The sequence below is a fragment of the Pollicipes pollicipes genome, unplaced genomic scaffold, assembly GCF_011947565.3.
Source record: "Pollicipes pollicipes isolate AB1234 unplaced genomic scaffold, Ppol_2.1 Scaffold_7231;HRSCAF=8579_pilon_pilon_pilon, whole genome shotgun sequence".
Lineage (NCBI taxonomy): Eukaryota > Metazoa > Arthropoda > Thecostraca > Pollicipedomorpha > Pollicipedidae > Pollicipes > Pollicipes pollicipes.
Genome location: NW_023597034.1, coordinates 16,067,827 through 16,088,289, shown reverse-complemented (window position 1 = coordinate 16,088,289; position 20,463 = coordinate 16,067,827). Strand labels below are relative to the sequence as shown.

The window sequence follows — 20,463 nt, the reverse complement described above, 5'->3', positions numbered from 1 at the left end:
CCGCAGCTGGAAACTTTTACCAAACCGGTTTCCACCAAGGCTGGGACGCTAATGATCCTTGCAGTTACTGATGTCGACATTGATGCCAACAGTTGTTATTATGACATCCATGCACGTGACGTGGTGATCAGGACCACGGGAACCGCCGCGGGGAGCTGAGACGCGCCCGGCGGTACCACTGGTGAACCCAGTACCGTGCAGGGAGTTTCCCATGAAATGTTCCAGTCTGTCGCTAGACGGCTTCTTGGGGTTTACTAGATGTGGCAAGAGCATGTTGGATTCTGACCGCAAAACGTCAGTCAAGCTTGTGACCCATACGAACGTGAAGCTGTGCAAGTGCAGGGAGCTTCAGGCCCTGGGTCAGATCACGTCTTGCCACTCAGCACACCTCTACGGTCAGCAACGGCAAAATGGCAGTGTCTGCTGTCTGTCTGGCAGTAGGTTAGGCTGTCAACGCCCATTACAGTTGCAGATCTTATTACATTTATGTGTTCTATGGTAAATTTATTTTATTGTAAATGCAAACGGAAAGGTTGCTTCGTTCGGCATTAACGATATGGTCTTATGTATGAAATGTTTTGGCTTTGACGTGTACCGACCACGCGCAAGCAGCGTCGTTCTCAGTAGTAGAATTATTGGTTTTCAACTTAGCTCGAAATACGATAGCCCGTCTCCCGTCATACCAAGGTTTCCAAATTGATAACGTGACTTCTGCTTCCAACTGTATGCAGCGTATCACTTTGGCCAAACGTTTACAAACTGTATGAGCGTACATTACAATATGCCGTTTACGAGTCTCATGCTGTCTGACTTAATTCGTTCCCTCCAACAGGCCATATGTTAATAAAATACCACTGGGGAGCCCGGGCAATCGTGAAGCAGGGGGTGGAGGGGGTTAGGGAGTGGAGGGGGAGGGGGTTAGGGAGTGGAGGACTTTGTCCGCCCTTAACATATGAAACATTTTGGAGAGGATAAAATATATTTATTACCACATACACCGAGCGTTCTCCTGGCACGCACAGTTTTATCCACTCCACTCATCCACGTCAACCTAGTTTCCGTAAGTTGCATATGCTTCTCAATACGTTCTACACTGTGAAGGGAGGGGTCCACGATTTGGGAGGGATTTTGCCCGATTGGGGAGGTATGTGCCTTCCCAGTTAACAGGCAAAGTATGGCCTGTCCACCAAGAACCAACCTGGCGTCGGTGCATCAGGTTGCGGCAGGTTTGGACGCCGATGCCTCGGGCGCGGGGTGGTGGAGGCCAAGCCGTCACTCTGGCTGGGTGAGGCCGGGGCCAGGGCCGGAGCCGGGGCCGGGCCCGGGGCCGGGGCCGGGGCCGGGGCCGGGGCCGGGGCCGGGGCCGGGCGCTGGCGCGGCCGCTCCCGTGACTGGCTCCCCGGCGCTTGTTCCGGGAATGCCAGATGATGGTGGACGACCGGCTGCAGCGGTTCTCAAACCAGCCGCCGTCGCACGAGTTGTCTGCCACAGGCGACTCGCCGAAACTGGGAGGTTGTGAGGCACCGCTGGATAGGAAGTGGCCTACCAGCGTTTCCCGGTCATATGATAAGCAATGTTAAGTCCCTGATCATGTGACGCCCAGCCGCACTGTGCTATTCACACATTCGCTGCACTAAGCACACATTCGATTTGGGTGATTAGCATTTGCGTAGCGCGCTTTGTGAAGGTTTTAGCACATCTTGTTAATTGCGCCTCGCCTAAGTTTCAATAAGGGTTGGCCAACACCGATAAGTGTTCTGCTTCAATAGCAAGGAGAGAACTGCATGGTCGTTGTGTAGTTTGGCCATACAGAGCATAGGCATCGCCATGTGCCATTAACTGGTTATGCAGTGAGTAATGTTTATATGCGTTTCCCATTTGTTTGGCCTGTTTTGCGTCCGCCACACAGCAGGACCTGCGCCACGAGCTTGTCGGTGGGTGAACAGACACATGTCGTGAGGCCTTCCACCGGGCGGGTGGACAAACGCATGTCATGGGGCCCTCCACCGAGTGGGTAGACGAACGCATGTCGCGGGGGCCCTCCGCCGGGCGGGTGGGCAAACACATGTCGTGGGGCCCTCCGCCGGGTTGGAGGCCTCTGCGAGTCAAAGCGACCCATTACACAACGGATAATCAAACGCAACATGCCACAGCAGTTCTACTTTTGGGACGCACTTTATCATTTTACGGAGCGCAGGGTAGGCCGACGACCTTTTTGGATGGTGATATTACAGTTATCATGGTTGGCCTCCGCAGTGAAAGGGTTTCCCAGGCTACAGAAGTGCTCTGTAGTGCGACACTTTAAAGTGTTCTGTAGTGCGACACTTTTAAGTGCTCTGTAGCGCGACACTTTTATGAAGTGCTGTGTAGTGCGACACTTAATCATGAATATATTTCGTAGGAACACTGACGGGGACTAAGTTAAGAGGTATACTGAGATGGTTCAGTATGTTTTCTCATGAACAAGTTCATATGTCAGTTATCAAAAGCACAGTTGAACAGTGTTGTTTTTGTAAATGAGTGTGAAACCTAAATCACACGTTGGTGATATCCTAAGATTCCAGTACAACGCTGGCCGTCCTGTCACAGGCTTCTTAAAGAACTGTGAGTCGAGGAAAATTCCAACAATTGGACCGATCCAGGGACAAACTAAATATCTTTTATCGTGTTTTGAGATTGAGGTATGTCTTATGCTGTGTAATATTTACGCTAAGTCCAACAAAATGCAACTTTTACTCTTTTTGAACCACAGAGCCGATCTTTTTCCATGACAGTACTTTCTCGTCAGCGCGGCAGGAAAGCATTGGTACTTGGGAAAGCGTTGCAAGAATCCGGTCACCATTTACCCTAAGATATGGAGATTACGAGTCCTCCAAGTGAAAAGCAAGTGCACCGTAGCGAGGCATAGTCATGCGATCCACTTTGTTTCCTGCTGGCAGATTGCTGTCCGTACACAGCTGGTGGGTCCATCTCCAGCTCAGAGAGGGCGGCGCCGATCCACTGGGGCTTAGAGCATAGCGAACACACTGTCATGTAGCTAGTGTATCCTAAACAGGTGGTAGGATCAGCGCTGGCTTGTCACCGTCCCCGTCCTATGCAAAGTTGCTCTAGCGCCGCACAGAACGCCGCGCTTCGGCCAATTTACAGTTGTTTGCTCTGCTGGCTTTTCCGTGGGAAAAGGGTCAAACCGAACACCAAAATGCCAGTACAGTAACAAACCTCGATCGACATAAACTATGCAGATGACACAAAAGTTCCAGCATCAGATGATCGTGGTCCAGGTGTGTGGCCCTAACCCAACATTGAAAATGGCAGGTTCTTTAAGCCAACCACGCTTGGGGCCGCAGGGATGGCCCGCTAATCAGTGTTGTTGTTTCAGCGAGGTGCCTCTGAAGATCCTGGCTCACAATAATCTGATTGGACGTATCATCGGCAAGGGCGGTAACGTCATCAAAGGCATCATGGAGGAGACCGACACTCGCATCACCGTGTCCCGGTAGGTGGCGGGCTCGGCGTTCCGCGCGCCGACAGGCAGATGAGCCGACAGGCTGATGCGCTTCCTCTCGTCTCTGCGGCCACTTCCGATTAAACGCAGTGGAATGCGATTCAACTGAAAGATTAGTGCATCCGCTTGTGTTGATTGGTGCGCGCCGTTTGGATTGATTTTTGTGCGCCTTTTGTCGCCTAGCATCATGCTATTAGTATTATTTGTTGTATTGTTGTAAACAATGAGGATGAGGACGGAACAGAAATATTGCGCATATTTTCGCCACAGGTACCATCAGAATACGTAGCTATCGATATAAAAAACCGGGAGCCATGCACTTGATATAGCCGCTTTTCATACGATTTCAAATTGCAAATGCTCTCTGATTCAGCGTCTGACATAACGTAACGTTGCCTTTCCCGGCCTTTTCACGGGAGGGTTTTGCTGCCATATGCAGGTTCACCCTTCTTAACTGGTGAACAGCTAGTTTTTATGCTAGGCGGGTGAAAGAATCGGACATATGGCGTCCCTTCTCTGTAAAACTTGTGCTGAAAGTGAACAGGTGGGGTCGCGACGGAAAGCACTCTTCTGCTGTTGCCATGGGTTGTCTGCCCCCTGACCTATCGTTGCTCTGCTTGACTTCTGCATGAGCGGGAGATGAGGAGTAGTTACCAGGCAGGCTCCGCCGTACATGGCACCACTGGAGAAGACGCGCCACGTGCTGAGACTGACCGTCCTTAACGCTCTCACCGTGTACCTGCGGGTTTTGTGCCGGAGGCAAGAGTACCTTGAAAAAGGAGGAACGGTGCTTGATCTAGTATGTGTGCTGTAACGTCAGAGCCAGCTGGCTCACGTACAGTGTTTCGGCCAGTAGAACCCGATGGCCTTCGCTGTTCCCCCTGCCTCTCTGTTCCTCGTCGAAAGAGAGGTAGTGACGCTTCCACGTGCGCCATGTTTGGCTGATCAGTGTTCACAGAAGCCCGAGGCGTCATCGATGGTTGACGGTGTAGTTATAAGATACCTAAATTTCTGTCCTGAGTACTCGAATATCAGATGTTCAGAAAAGTTGGGGCAGTTTTGCTGCCGGACGGGATGGCGTCGTGGGAAAAAACGTTAAGCTAATTGTTTTAAGTGTTACGTGATAACCGTTATGTCCGCTCTATTGTATTCGCTGCGCATGTCAGAAAGTTGCGGGGTGGATTGCGTGCTGCCATGACATGTTTGATTCTGTGCCTGGCGCACCACTGCATTGTGCATTCACGCTGGTACCTGCGACACCGTCAGCACCATCGGTCGTGTTGCTTCGGTTCAGGTATTTCAACGCAGAACGAACTGGATCGTTTACGGTCATGGTTATCCAGTGCCTGTGTACAAACTTAGTCACCGCTGGGGCAGATCTTCGAGCGGCGCGCCGCCTCGACCCCATGCTCTGCCGACCAGCCCCTCCACGCACGTGTACCACGCCTCCTTTACGTCCACTCTCTGCAGCGCCACGGATGTGAACAGCTTCAACCTGGACCGCACCATCACCATCAAGGGCTGCCCGGAGGGTATCTGCGAGGCGGAGCGGATGGTGATGGCGCGCCTGCGCCAGAGCTACGAGAACGACATGCACTCGGCGGCGCCGCACGTGCCGCTGTACGCTGACGTGGGCCGGCTGATGGCCGGGCCGGCCGGCGGCTACGGCCGCGGCGAGCCCGGCCTCTACGGCGCCGGCCCGGCCGGCTACGGCCCCATGTACCCGTCGCCGGCCGGCATGCCTGCTCTGCACGGCCAACCGGAGACGGTGTACGTGTACGTGCCGAGCGCGGCCGTGGGAGCCATCATCGGCCGCAAGGGTAGCCACATCCGCAGCATGATCCGCTTTTCGGCCGCCTCCGTCAAAATCGGCCAGCAGGAGGAGGAGCCGCTGGGCGGCGGCGGTGGCGCCGGAGGAGGCGGCGGCGGCGGCGGTGCCGGAGGAGGTGATGGCGGCGGCGCCGGAGGAGACGGCAGTGGTGGCGCCGGAGGAGACAGCAGCGGCAGTGCGGGAGGAGCAGGAGGGAGCGGCGACAGCGTTGGCGGTATTGGCGACAGCGCCGCCGGCAGCGGCGGTGGCAGCGGGGACAGCGCCGGCGGCGGCGGTGACAGTGGTGGAGGAGGGGCCGAAGAAGACGAGGGCACGGCAGAGTCGGCCGGCTCGGCCGAGCCGCCGCCACCCACGGAGCGACCTGCTGAGCGGAAGGTGGCCATCTACGGCACGCCTGAGGCCCAGTGGAAGGTGAGGGACTGGCAGCACCGGTAGAGGTCGGGAGTGGAGCGGGTGCTCTTGCAAACTGTAGTGTGTATTGTTTCTGTCTAGTCTCGGATTGTACTACTTTGGAATGGCACAGAAACGATGTAAATGTATGTTGCAATTTGTTTTCGAGCTGTCCCGACAAACAGCTGTTGTGCATCATCCAGTGTTCATCGCAATTATCACTGGAACAAGATGATCGATCCTACTGTTAAACTCTAATTGGCCCGCTTTCAGTAACTGGGAGCTTTTCCCACGTTTCCCAAACAAATTGCTTCACAGTGTGATACTTAAGACTTCTGGCGAGGCGTCCATATCCTGCCGCCTCCTGCCGTATCTGTGTATCCCACCGGTTTGGTGTGCAGCCAGGTCGCGTGTTTTTGATCCGCTACATGCTCTCAAGTGGCTGCTGTGTAAAAAGCACGCTGTCCCAAAGTGCATGGGTGATCAAACTTTGAATTTTGGAGGAGACGGATTTCCAATTTGGAGTCCATTGCTCCAAAATGAGATGTTTCCATTCCACTTCCCATGATATTAGTGACGATCTTGTTACTCCAGCATTTCATCCGCACTTGATCAGTTTCTTTTGAGTACCAGGGCCTCCTCGCTTGGCTGATTGTTGGAATAGACTAACCTAAAACACCATTTTCACGGGTCCACTCATGCTGCCCTGCCGATGGTTCCGGTGTGTCTGATGCTGGGGGCTGGCGCGTGCAGTGCTGTGTCCTTTCAGACAGGTCACCTGTGTGATAATCCCATAACTGTGCAGCTGTATCAGTGTCAGCACGCCTTGTCTTCGCGTGGCCGTGCTTCCGTGTCAGCCCTGCCCTTGTCTGACCGTGCTGCTGTGCCAGCCCGCACCAGCTGTCAGTTCTGCCCCCGCCTGACTGTGCTGCTGTGTCAGCCCTGCCCTTGTCTGACCGTGCTGCTGTGCCAGCCCGCACCAACTGTCAGCCCTGCCCCCGCCTGACCGTGCTGCTGTATCAGCCCCGCCCTTGTCTGACCGTACTGCTGTGCCAGCCCGCACCGGCTGTCAGCCCTGCCCCCGCCTGATCGTGCTGTTTTGTCAGCCCGCACCGGCTGTTAGCCCTGCCCCGCCTGACCGTGCTGCTGTGTCAGCCCTGCCCCAGTCTGACCGTGCTGCTGTGCCAGCCCGCACTGGCTGTCAGCCCTGCCCCCGCCTGACCGTGCTGCTGTGTCAGCCCTGCTCCCGCCTGACGGTGCTACTGCGCCAGCCCGCACCGGCTGTCAGCCCTGCCCCGCCTGACCTTGCTGCTGTGTCAGCCCTGCACTTGTCTGACCGTACTGCTGTGCCAGCCCGCACCGGCTGTCAGCCCTGCCCCCGCCTGACTGTGCTGCTGTGCCAGTCCGCACCGGCTGTCAGCCTTGCCCCCGCCTGACCGTGCTGCCGTGCCAGTCCCGCCCTTGTCTGACCGTGCTGTTGTACCAGCCCGCACCGGCTGTCAGCCGTGTCCCCGCCTGACCGTCGCCGTCCGTCACAGGCGCAGTACATGATCTTCGACAAGCTGCGGGAAGAGGGCTACGGCACGGGACTGGACGACGTGCGTCTCTCCATCGAGATCGCCGTGCCCAGCTCGCAGGTGGGCCGCATCATCGGCAAGAAGGGCCAGAACGTGCGCGAGCTGCAGCGCACCACCGGCACCGTGATTAAGCTGCCGCAGCCGCCAGAAGACGGCGTCGCGCCCACCGAAACAGCTGTCCACATGATCGGCCCGTTCATCTCCGTCCAGTCGGCGCAGCGGCGCATCCGGGCGCTGGTGGCGCAGGGTGCGCCGCCAGTGCCGCGGCCGCCACGCGGCGACGCCTCGCCGCTGCTCTGAGCGGGGCGGCCGGCCTGGCCGCGGCGGCGGGCGGCGGGCGGCGGGCGGCGGGCGGCGGGCGCGGTGCCGCCCGGCCATGACGACATTCTCAGGGTGCTGATTGTCCTTACGGAGTGCGCGTCGAGAGCAAGAGGTTTGCCTGGGACCAGCGCCGAGGCGGCCGGCGGCCAGGGCGCGGCGCTGCCGGCCGGCCGCCAACGAGACTGACGGCGCGGCGGCTACCCGCGCTGACGGATTCAGATGGACACAAACTGAATTGGAGGAGGTACGAGGGGGTAGCGAGGGAAACGGATAAAGGGATGGAGCGAGAGAGGAAGAGAGTGAGTGAGCGGAAGAGCGAAAGAGAGATAGAGAAGGGTGATGGAGGTAGGGAGATTGGATCAAGTGTACACAAGAGAAAGACTTGAGTGACCGACTGAAGCGATTCACAAGGCAGCGAGTTTGAATGTAGGCGGGCACGCAGATGGCGAACAGCGTGTGTGCAAGAAGGGCGCGAAGAGCCGAAGACGCGAGAGCGCCAAACTGAGGGGAGAGTGGCCCGGTGAAAAGCCGGGGTCTTCTCCGACTCGTGCGTGCATAGCTTATTTTTGTATGTGCTAGCGAAGGTATCCTTCAGTTTTGCGCGCGAGCCGCCAGACGAGTTGGCTTGTTGTCTGCAAAAGGCCAGCCGGCTGGTGTTTTGGGCCAGGCGGCGGCCGGGACGGCGGCTAGACCCATCCGCGCTGCCAGGCGTGGTGGTCGCACGAAGGCAGGAGAGGAGAACTGCCGGGTGGAGCCGAAGACGCAAGGCATCGGATGCCTGGTGGACACGCCCACCCGCACACGGCTGGCCCGTCGCCCTGGTCCTTGTAGACGACCAGCGGCTCGGTCACACCCGCACCGGCGGCGGCCACGCGGCGGCCGCCGCCGCCGCCGGAGCCCACCCATCGGATCTCGTTTCCATCCTGGATGAAATCGAGGCGGCAGCGGCGTGGTCGACGCGCTGAAGACGACGTGGCCACCGAACCTGATCCATGGGCCTCGGGCACGTTGAGAAGCAAGAACTGACTGACAGACCCCCCAACTGAGACGATGATGTGCGAAAGATGAGAAACGCCCAGACCGCATTGCCGGCCAAGATAGCGATATCTTTGCGCGTATCCCCGGCCGCCCGTACACCGACCGGCTGTACCCACTAAACTGTACCGTAGAACGTCTGTACAAACCTGTGTATCCGTAACTAGCCGCTTGCGTGTGGTTCCTCTGGCACGCCGGTGGGGCCGTCCCGCCGCGGCGTGGCGGCTACCGAGTCGGCGCCGCCCGCCCACAGGCCGGTGGAGGCCTCGTCGGCGCCGCCCCGCTTCCTCCTCTATACATGGTGTGCGTTTCTTCGGCGCTCGCGTCGGCCGACCGCGGCCGTCAGTGCGTGACAGAGTACAAACGTGCGGTCCGGCGGCCGGCCGCCGCGCCGCCCCGGCCGGCCGCCGGCGCCCCACCTCCTCCACCTCGCCAGCCGGACGCGTCCCCACGGAGCCCGCCCGCCAGACCTCATTGCTACCTCATTGTGCTGCGGCGCGCCACCACCGTGCGTCGGACGGCGACGGCCCGGGCGTCTCCGTGTCGGCGTGCGGCCAGCGGGACCTTTTGTGTTGCTCACCCGCGGAAGGCCGAGCTGGGCGCCACCGCTCCACGGCCCGTTTATAACTGGACAAATAAAAGTATTATACCTGGCCGACTGTGCCACCTGTGAACTGGACTGCGAGCACAGATGGACGGACTGAAGGCCCGTCGGAGTGTGTGGCGCGGTGCTGACAGTCGCGTAAGAACACAGACGGACGGGTCAAACACCCCATCGGAGTGTGTGGCGCGGTACTGACAGCGGCGTTCCAGCAGCGTGGCTGATGGTGTATTTCCGTTGTCAAATAGCCGCGTCGTGAGCGTCGCTTTGAAGATATCAGCTGGTGAAACCCCACCGCCCGCCAGCCCTCGTGAACAAGGTGTGGGATACAGAGCGGGTGTTGCTGCGAGCGGTCAACTCAAAAGGGAACGACCTTGCGATCCAACAATACTCACAAGACGATAAACTCGGCAACGATCACTGATCGAGCTGACATATCGGTCACCGATGCCCAGCTTCTGGTGAAGCGCGTCGCAGTCGTCGGTCTCCGACAGACTGGCAGTCGTTGGAGGCGCGTTCTTCAGGGGCCAGTGCCCGTCAGCCTGCTTCCGACCGGGCCACGGGCAAATGCGTCAAAACGGTGTGCACAGGTCCCACGCCTTTTACGCGTATGACGTAGTCTCTGTGACGCCACGCACTGCGCCCCAGGGGCGGTGTTTGTGCGTGCGCCAGGGCTGACCGGGCCGATAGGCGCTGTGGTTAGTGAATTGGCCGGCCGCGTAGCATGGCGCGCGCCGTATCCCGTCTGATCCGCCGTAACCGTCAATGTCCGAAGGCCAAGATCCCATAGTCCACTGACGCAATGTTGCCCGCAACGATGCCATTGGGTTTTCAGCGATGGCAGCCAGAGGCTGGGCTTCCTCTTTTTCGGAAACGATACCGTAAGGGCTGGACCTCTTTTTCTGTCAGTTTTTAATGATATGAACGAGTCTCAGCCTGTGAAATACGGTGATATCATCCACCCACAGACACCAGCGCTTCATGCACACAACGCGCCAAAACAAGCATATTGTAATATACGAATGATCGCTCTGCACTGTCACAATTTCTTATGAAAACACTCACACATTACAAAAGAATGGTACACGGAACACATGGGCTATAGACTCGCCGTATGCGGATATCTGGGCGGGGCGTGCTGATCCGCTAAGTTTGGATTGATTCCTGTGCTGTCTCAGCCACAGAGGAGCAGCGTCACTTCACAACTCCGCGCTGAAGACACATGTCGCGTGCTAGTTGCTCCTGTTGCTAGATTTCTTCTAGCAGCTATATTAAAAAAAAGAACGGCCGATGCAATCAAGACTAACCAGGTATGCGTGAATCCACGGCGCCGTGCGACAAAAGCGAACGTCGTGAGCATACTCAAGCCGCGCACGCCCTGACCACTTCTTGCCATTGCGGAGTGGCCGATCCTTCATCCAAAACGGTCATGGAATAAAACACACTTTGAACTTGAAATACTGTGTCGCTTATGTGCCAATGCACATGCAGTTAAGAACAGGTGAAATATCACTTGCTTTCCCGGACGTGTTTGACACGAAACTTAGACACGATTGACCTGTGCACACTTCTGGCGACAACACATGAAACCGCGAGTCACGCGAAAAAATCTCAGCAGGACCCTCTTTCCGGGACCATCTCTCTGAACCCTCTGTCCGGGACCATCTCTCTAAACCCTCTGTCCGGGACCATCTCTCTGAACCCTCTGTCCGGGACCGCCCACTGCCCCTTCTTTGTACGCAACACATCGAGAAACGTGAGACGGTCCGACTTCCTGAGAACACATCTAGACGACACGCGCCGGGCGGGCCGCAAACACGGAATAAGGCATACCGGATTTGATCCGCAGGTCGCCTAATAAATACAACCCCGGCAGGGCTGGGTGACTGATGAGCGAGCGGTGCTAACTGGGGCCGACCGAGCTGTCGCGGTCCGTCTCAGCCGCCGCCGCCGCCCGATTGACGGCCGTCTTCAGCAGACTCGGCTTGCGGACGCGGGCGCGCGGCCAGCCGGTGCGGTTCTTGCGCCGACGCGCCGGCCGACGGCGGCCGCCGCCGCCGCCGCCGCTGCCGCTGCCGACCGACGCCGAGTCAGTGCTGACGCTGCTCGCCTCGTCGGCCGACGACGGCGGCCGGCTGGGCGCGCTCTCGTCGGCCGCGTCGCCGTCGTCGACCGACAGCAGGGCGGCCAGCGCCGAGACCGGTGCGTCGGCCGGCCAGCCGTTCAGCGCGGCCGCCAGCTCTGCCGGCGGCTCGGCGGTCGCCAGCTCGGCGCCCGAGCGACGCCGCAGCCGCTGCGGCTCATCGGCCGCGCCCAGACAGTCCAACGCGCGCTGCAGCTCCTCGGGACTCTCGCCGGCCGGCGGCAGTGGCGGCGGCCGGCCGGGACGACGCGGCGGCACGTTGCCTAGTGGGATAATGCACGGCGGCAGCGGCGGTAATAGGCGGTCGGGCAGGGTGGCCGATCGTAACGGCCGCGGCCGTCCGCCACCCGGCACCAGCTCAGCAGGGAACAGCTCCTCGGTCGGCATCTGGTAAGGCAGTAGCACACCGCCGCCGGCCTCCACGTCCGTTAAGTCCTCTAGCACAAAGTCACCCGCCTCCTGGCGCACAAACGTCCGAAACCACTCCTCCCCGGCCGGCGGTGCCTCAAATGTGAATGTCACGGCGGCGGCGTCGGGCGCCGCCGCCCGCAGCTCGGGCGCCGGCGTCCCGCGCCGCGGCCGACCGCGGACGCGCGCCACCGCCGCCGCCGCCGCCGCCGCCGCCGCCGCCGCCGCCGCCGCCGCCGCTGGCGGCGGCGGCACCTCCGGCTCCAGGTGCGGCGGGCCGTCGCTCTCGCTACCGTCCGCCGGCGACTCTGTAGAGCGGCGGCGCGCACCGGCCGGCTCGGCAGCGCGCGGCCGCGGCCGCTCGGCCTGTCGGCGTCGTCGCTTGGCCGGCGGCCCTGGCTCGTCGCCGTTCGGGAGAAGAAGCGGCGGCTGCGCGGCGGCCGCGGCGCCGCTCAGCCGACACGGTGTGTGGCGTAGCTTGCTCGCCAGGATCTCAGTCTTATGACACTCAGAGTTGAGGTGCAGCTTCTGCGCCTCGTTCAGCCGCCTTTTCTTGTCGCCGAGCGGCGCCATGCCGGCGTCCGGTTCGGCCGTCAGCCCCGGTGGCGAGGCGGGACCTGACGCACCGCCACTCGCCTCCGGGTCCGCCTCACCGTCCAGCGAAGGCGGCTCCGGCGAAGGCTCACCGTTGCCGACGGCCGCGCCTTTGTCCGGCGTCGGCTCTGGAGAGCTCTCAGCGCCTTCTGCTTCGGCCGGCTCGGGGCCGGCGTGTTTTTCCTCTGGCGCAGCGGGCGCCGCACCGTCGCCGTTGGTCTGCAGCGGCGCCGGGCGGGCGTCGGGTGGCTCGAGCGACGCGTCCAGGCTGTTGGGCCGCGGCGGTGGCGAGTACCGGCCGCGCCGCCACAGCGCACCATTCCAGCCGTTCTCCAGCGGCGGCGACTCGGGCCCCGGGCAGGTGTGGCGCCGCTTGCGCCGCGCGCGTGCCTCGGAGGCCAGCTCCTCCGAGCCGATCGCGTCCTCCGCGCTTCCCGCGCCGTCCAGCGCCAGCTGTGAAAAAAAGGCACAAAGTGGACCTCATCACAGCCGGAGCAGTTGAGTCACACTGGCCACATCGGATGTACATCGGGAACGTAACCGGTGACAGCACTGCACACACGACAACTGGCAGCTGCTATCCAAACCGCAACTAAACATGACTGTCAGTTAATAGTTATATGACGGGCTATAAAAATATAATTAAACACCTTAAAAAATTAACCACGCTCACTTCAAAAATACAAGAATAAGCCTGCTCTATCCTCCAGTTCAGTCCCAAAGTTAATGCCAACAGCCTCCAAGTTGAAATTCACACATATGGAATGACACCGGTCTCCTAAAAAATACGGGAAGATCCACCGGTGATTGCGGCGTAACCGATGTACATGGCGCACTGACGTGGTGCGCCTGTGCTCAACTATATTCAGCAGCTTCCAGCCCAGCTCCTCCGCACGGGGAGAGACGTGGGATAGATCATATTTATGTCCCTGCATGAGTGCTTCTTCGACATCGGTATATAGGTTTTCGCCAAGAGCATACCAAACAGATACACAGTTCGCCGCGAGGGGTAGGCCTAGCACCTTCGCGACCTTTACTAGTACATCGTGACATAGGATGTCCATATTCTACAAGGCGAACAAAACCCTCATCGACATGTTTTGAAAGTCTGCCAAACGTACTGAAACAAGGAAACCTGGGCACCCACGGCCAAACTCACCTTTTCAAAACAATAAACTGCAGTAACTTTCGTATGATCCGCCGTGGAATCGCCCGAACCAGATATCTCACCCGCCCGGCCCGTTTGCCACACCTCTGACGCTTAGATGATGGGTTGACCGCCGTCCAGCTCGATGCTGATTGGGCCGATGCAATGAGCAAGGGGAAGGAAACAGGCAGTGAGCCCCAAGCCAGGGGTGTAATAGCATGAAAAAAATGTCGACATCTCTGCCGGCCGAATAATGAAACATTGAAAAGGTTGAATGAAAACAGTAAAACGACGCACAACAGACAGGGATTAAAGTCGACGAGGATAGTATTCGAATTGGAAAAAGGCAAGGACAAAGACCACAACGCATATAAATCGACAGGGGTAAAAGTGGAATCGAAAAAAGCAGACAGGGGTTAAAGGGCGTGTCACCGTACGTGCTTGCGCAGGACTCTGAACTTAAATAGCTATCTTGACGATCATGCCGTGCAGTTCACAGCCCTGCCCTGCTTAACACCTAAACTCCTTCCAATTTCTGAGGCACATGCCCGCGAAGATACGCAGACTATTCCGTGCAGATTATTTTACGGTCAGCCACAACGCAACAATAACGTCATTCAAATCCTGTCACTCAATTAGCCATGCGGCGATCAAGGCCAAAAATTATCACTGTCAAGTCGTTCATATTTGGTTTTTGTGAGCCCGATTTTCAGATATAACGGCCGTCAATTGGATATCAATAAATGTCGTGCAAGGTACCATGGCGCAACGAAACAATGACGAATTAAGGAGCATATTTACTAAGTACAGAAATTATTTTGTCTACAGCAGTCCTTTCCAGTTCAAACTATAACAATGGTTATAAGTAAGCTTATTTCATCACACATGATTCTTGCTTAAACATCTCTAAATGTGGAACATTTCCTTACTGCTGGGAACCAAGAACTATGGTCTGATGTTTTTTTTAAAGAAACTGGCACGGACCCCGAAAAAGCGTTTGGTGTTTGTGGAAAGCCGGTGGAAACCAGGCAAAGGCGTAGGAACTATCGCAATACTTGGGGCGGGGACGGCTCCGGACCCCGCCATACCAACGCACACCCACGCACACACATACACATTGGGCAACGTGGAGCACTAGGCTTACGGCAGTGAATGAAAAACGACTCCATCGTGTCTATGAGAATAGGTAAGATAGTAGTAATAGCCTTATTCCTCACTTCTGTCTTATCCATGTGCATGACGTCCCTCGCAAATGCACTCAACAACTTACGTGTCTCCGGGACCCTCAATCTTGGACGACTTCCCCTGATCATGGCACCATGAACTAGGTTGTGGTGTTTGTGAAGGAACTAGTGGGATACAGGAACTTATATATTTATTTGCAAAAGAGCCAATGAAGACCGCGAACCAGGATGCAGTGCTTGCCAAACAACCAATGGGATTCAGGAACCAGGAGGAAGGGTTAAAAAAGAAAAAGTCGAAAAGAAAGATCCAAAATCTCGTTTCCAGAAGAAAGTGAGGACCAGGGACCAACATTGGGATGCAGGAAGCAGGCACGTGTCTGTCCAGCACCAGGACTAACAAAACAGCGGGATTCCTGCCGGGAGTCGCATCTGAGGGCCGCCTCCTGCCGTGACCGCCTGTGTTATAGGTGTTCAATCCCCAAATTAGCTAGGGGCAGTCATTATGGGCATAGACAGAGGCTATCACTGTAATCATAGCTGGTTGCTCCCCTCCCCCCCACACATGGCAATCATAACAATGTCTTGAAGGGAAACTCAAACATGGAGAATCTAGCAGATTTGCTGGTCATTACCACAAGTATTATAAAAGCAATTACGAAATGACTTGCAAGACACATATTGAGCCTGATAATTTTTTGCATTTATTACCTTATTAGGTTGCATTTCATATTGCTTGAAATCATTCTATAATTCATGTTGTGGACATTTACCATAGTCTAACAGCAAGTTGTGACTCAAAAAGTCTCTGATAATAGCACTCACCTCCATGCAGGCTTTGGAGTTGCTAGAAGCCAAGGTTTCACTTGACATGAACATTCCTACAGCCAAACTGTCATGAGAAGCTGCAGTCATAGCATTGACTTCGCACCAGCTTTCATGCAGCCCCATTCAGAGGTCATTCAGGCACAATCAGGAGCACAGCAGCCGTGCTCCGGCCAGTGCCGAACAGAAGCGCTGCGGAATAGAAGGGGAAAGTTACAATAGCAATTTCCAATAAAAGGTGCGATGTAATTACAACACCATCTTTAAAATAACCCCAAACTGACAAAAAACCACCTACCTCACCTTGCCTACTTGAAAAACTTATCAATGTTTCCAACAAACATGTAAATATGTTCTGCCAAAGGTACTAGGCTTGTTGATAATTTATAGTGTTCCCATTTTATACTTGCTAAACACGTGTGGTACATGCCACATTAAGGCCCACAATTCCCCAGGATAGACAAACGCTCACCATAGGAAAACACAAACAACAATATTTCACAACGCATCATTCAACTTTTGAGCCAAAGTTCACATATGAATGTGCAATCAACAACATTCTCCCATCATGTTAGAGAATAGAAGTCACATGATAGTTGTATGACAGCACAAAGAGGGCCTAAGTACATAACTGTTTATATATGCAAAAGCAGACCATAGGTAGACCATACCCCTTAAATAATTGGAATGTGGCACTCTATGTCACAGTTGAAACCTGTTTGTAGCAGCCTGAAAGAGATTTCATAGTTCATGAGATTTCATGAATGTACTCATGTTCATGTTCATGAGATGAGAATGTTCATGAGATTTCATAATGGTGGTTTATTCAACAGGGTACTGCTTTCTAAGAAATACTGTTATCTTCTGTTTTTGTATTGACCGCTGTGTAAGAAAATGTATGTGGAACATATGAGAATAATGTAATGGCATTTTTGATAAATATTTGTCTTATTTTAATGCATTGTATTAAGTTGGTTTCAAAATTGGTGAAAACCAATTTTGGATCTAATTTTGGAAAACCAATTTTGGAAAACCAATTTTGGATCTGGAAAAAGTAAAAGCAGGGACTGTTACTTGAAGACCTAAAATAATTACAAAGATTGGGCAGTTATGCACATGGTATTGTCATAAATAAATATATAAAATCAAAGAAAAACAATTGCTACCAAGAACCAATCATTATTGCATGCATGATATTAATTGCCTCACAAAAAAAAATGAAGGCTCCATAGCAAGTAACACCATATTTCCAACTTTTTGAACACTTTTACTTTTATGACCTAGAAAACATCTAAAATAAAAATAGCATATTACACATGTTGCTCAGCAACTCACATCAGACCATTATGACCTTGAAAAGGTTATCTCCTAAATGTCTTACACACAGACTTCATCAGAATCACTTCAAACAATGGATTACATGCTGTGTCAGAGCTGGGCTGGGTTATAAATCTGAGCCAAGTACCTTGGGGTCTTGGCTGAACTTACAGTGAGTGTTCAACACTTGCATGGGCTTTTGAACTGAAATAGCTAACTTGAAGATCATTTGGCGCAGTTTGCAGCCCCGTCCTTTTTAAGACCTAGCAAACCCCTTAACTTGGAAGCTACATGCCTGCAACCATGTGTAAACAATTTTGTGAGGACTATGTAAAAGTCACCTGAGCATCTGTGAGACAATGATAATGTTATTCAAATCCCATCTTTTGGCAATGTAGCAATAAAGACCAAGACAAATATGATCATTGGTTCATTCATAATTCATGTTTCTGAGCATGACTTCCAGATACAACTCTCTATTGGCTATCAATCAATGCTCAATGCTAATGCAATCAATGCTATCAAGTAATGCAAGGTATGATCTTGAAATTAAATAGCACTGTATTGAGAAGCATGTTTACTAAACAGAGCAATAGCATTTTCCAGAGCAGTGTTTTCCCCTATAAAGTATGCTTACAGTTATAAGTTAGCTTGTTTCACAATATATGATGGTTGCTTTTTTTGTTGTTTATTGGAGTTTACGGTGCCCAACTGCGGTGGTCATTCGGCGCCCAATATGATGTTTGCCTAAAATTCTTCAGATGCGGAACATTCCCCTTGAATACCTATGTTGTGAGTAAGCATCAGAGCTAATTCTCCTGAAGGGAATCAGGCATAACTAGGATAATGGGAAGCACACAAGTTAGCATGGAAAACAGATCACACAGTTTGTGTTATTGTGGATGCACCAGGTTGATCCCTAGATCCAGGTAATTCAACAAACCATGGCATGCCTTGGCAAGAGATTTTCTTTGCTGCAATGTGCTTGAGCTCTGACAGCCTTAAAGATTAAATGAATTTAACCTGTGGTAGTATAGAATTAGGTTTCAACATCATGCCGAATATCATGCCATACATATAAGGATTCTCATGTATTACAAAATGTGTGTTTATGTCTAACATGAATTGGCATTCACACTGGTCATGAGTACATGCATATTCACATTAGTTGCTTGCACATGGGAGCACCATTTTACTTGCACGAAATCATTTCACCCTACAGCACCTCAAACAAGCACCAACATATGTTGATAGTCCTTATTTATACAGTGTTAAATCCCTCCTGATAAAAATGAGACATGAGCCTAGTATAATGTCAGGCATTACAAACATCTCATATGGAGTAATTACTGAAATCTATTTAGACTATAGTTAAAATCACACCAAGGCATATGCAGCAAGCCTGCCAAAAATGCATCCACTGTGCCACACACCTAGATGATATGAACATACTGAACCTGACGCATGCTTGCTTTAACTCAAACCAAGCCAAATCATGCTGAATTTGTAACTTTCAAATAATGAAAAATGCTTGGGAGTTACTGATTAAAAATACCTCAGCAACATTTTCATTACTTGGAAAATTGACTCTCTGTGCTAAATTGACAGCAACCATGTGTTGAGCCCAAGACTGGCAGATAAGTGGTGTGCATGTTCCAAAATGCATGGATGTCTCTTTCGTCCTAAACATATCTAGTCATGTATCCTTGGCTGTACAGGTGGCAACAACCCGTGGCCACCCATGAGTCTGTAAATGTAGCCTAGTGCAGCTTAAGAACATTCAAATGGTAGGATGCCATCAGGTACATAGACACTGCAGGATTGACAGGTGTCCGGTGTTCGAAGGAAGTGTTTTTTAACATTGTCAAACCAAAATTATCTTACATGATCTACTGTAAAAAATTATTGCCAATTATTAAGACTCCGACCAAAATATGACGCCCAAGTGTATGTAGTGAACCTGAATTTAGATGCTTGATTTACGGCACCAACCACGTACAATCTAATCTCTCGACATCCGCCCGCAATGGTACAAACCCCGCAGTTTTTCCAAGGCCCTAGCAGTTCTTTCACATAAATTCCTCTCGTGTTCGTCAGCCGGACGGAAGGCAATTATGGCGCAGATGTGATGGCCGCAAAATGTGGTAGCATGGAAATGATACCATATTTACATGCTTTTTCCTATCCCTCTGCGTCTGCTCGTTCCCACTTTTCGTCGTTGGCCCTGGGTACTGTTCGATGTGTCGTAAGCACGATTGTCAGCTGGAATGCGTGACGTCATGCGTGCTGACGGAGCGTTCAGTGTGAGGGCTGACGGGAAGGCCTTTAACTTTGCCTTCTTTTTTCGTGTACATGTGAACTATGCATGCAGGCATGCATGTATTAACTATATGTGTATGCATGTCTGTATTCATTCTACAATCCGTCCATCAAGTGGCTCTTCCGGATTTGGGTTCAGTGCATCATGTCGAAGCAGTATAGAAAAGGTTATTGCCTCATGCCTATACAGTTAGATACGAAATCAAACACACGATTTCTGTCGAAAGTATTAAACAATGTAAGCGACTAAAAACATTACAAATAGGAACGCTCAAAACTACCGCAGGCCTCACACTAACTCTGGCTTACCGCCAACCACCACTCACTACCTTTAAAATGATGTATTAAGTGTGGCTCCTCCTCTGGTATTACCATCGATCCCGTCCGCACGTTGAGCGCCCCGTTCCACTCCCATCTCATTTAAATTTCTTCCCTTCTCATTTTAAACCCTCAGTCAATTTTTGTGCCCAAGTTCTATTGACCCTTCACTGCTACTTGCTACTGGGGTGACCCATCCCTTCACTGAACTCCTACTTGTAATGCAAGGTTCATGTTCGAGGCGCGAGACGCTTCGTTCCTGTTTTCTATATTTTGTCATTTCTCTAACGCTGCTAATTTACTGGGGAGTGCAAGCTTCAACTACGCCAATCACTACCACTCACCTTTTCATGGCTGCTCTTGTATCAGAGAGTTAAATTCCCTCCTTGTCTATCTGACGTCGCATTCCCCAAAATACATTATGCATATGAATATGCATTCAAATGCGTGTACATTACCAAACGCCGCATGGGCTATGCTATTGGGTATAAAGCGGCTATGCGATATTGAGTACCTATAGATGAACAACACACTATCTCTGACCACATGGCACTGGTCACTTAGACCCTGTTGGCACTTTAAATCCGTCAACTTGGATGGCTTATAAATTTGACCTGAGTTGCCCTCCGCTAATCCCTAGGTCAGACTAGGATGGTATTGTCTCTTGGATATGATTTTGTTCCACAGCTACATCTAATGATATAAACGCATTCGGAGAAGCACTCTGTGAAAAAACGAAAGATATCGCTTCTGAAGGCTACTAGAAGACCAACTTCGAACAGTGACCTGACCTGGCCTGACCCTTTTGGGAAAAGAAATAGTCGAAATGGACCATCAACGGCCTCAATTTTTACTTATGTGCCCTCCAAATCCGTGTTAACGTGCTACATGTGTTTTAATTGCATATAACAGAACGTCCTTTTTGCCCTTCGTAACCTGTTGACCTCACGT

General features: G+C 53.3%; 2 protein-coding genes across 2 annotated transcripts; one reads left to right on the top strand and one right to left on the bottom strand.

Annotated features, from left to right (window-relative positions):
* Positions 1 to 3,236: 3,236 nt before the first annotated feature.
* On the top strand, positions 3,237 to 7,579 carry LOC119109773 (insulin-like growth factor 2 mRNA-binding protein 2; the record flags this gene model as incomplete). The annotated part of the gene is made up of 4 exons (XM_037233526.1): positions 3,237 to 3,281; positions 3,348 to 3,496; positions 4,976 to 5,747; positions 7,265 to 7,579. Coding segments are annotated over exons 1-4 (1,281 nt in total), but the record flags the coding sequence as incomplete, so codon positions are not given.
* Positions 7,580 to 11,163: 3,584 nt separating this feature from the next.
* LOC119109772 (protein enabled) lies at positions 11,164 to 18,974 on the bottom strand. The gene is made up of 4 exons (XM_037233525.1): positions 18,913 to 18,974; positions 15,559 to 15,750; positions 12,206 to 12,858; positions 11,164 to 11,239 (listed from the first exon to the last, which is right to left on the bottom strand). Exons 2-4 carry the CDS (start codon positions 15,682 to 15,684, stop codon positions 11,164 to 11,166), a joined length of 855 nt encoding a protein of 284 aa, XP_037089420.1. The 5' UTR covers positions 15,685 to 15,750; positions 18,913 to 18,974.
* Positions 18,975 to 20,463: the final 1,489 nt, after the last annotated feature.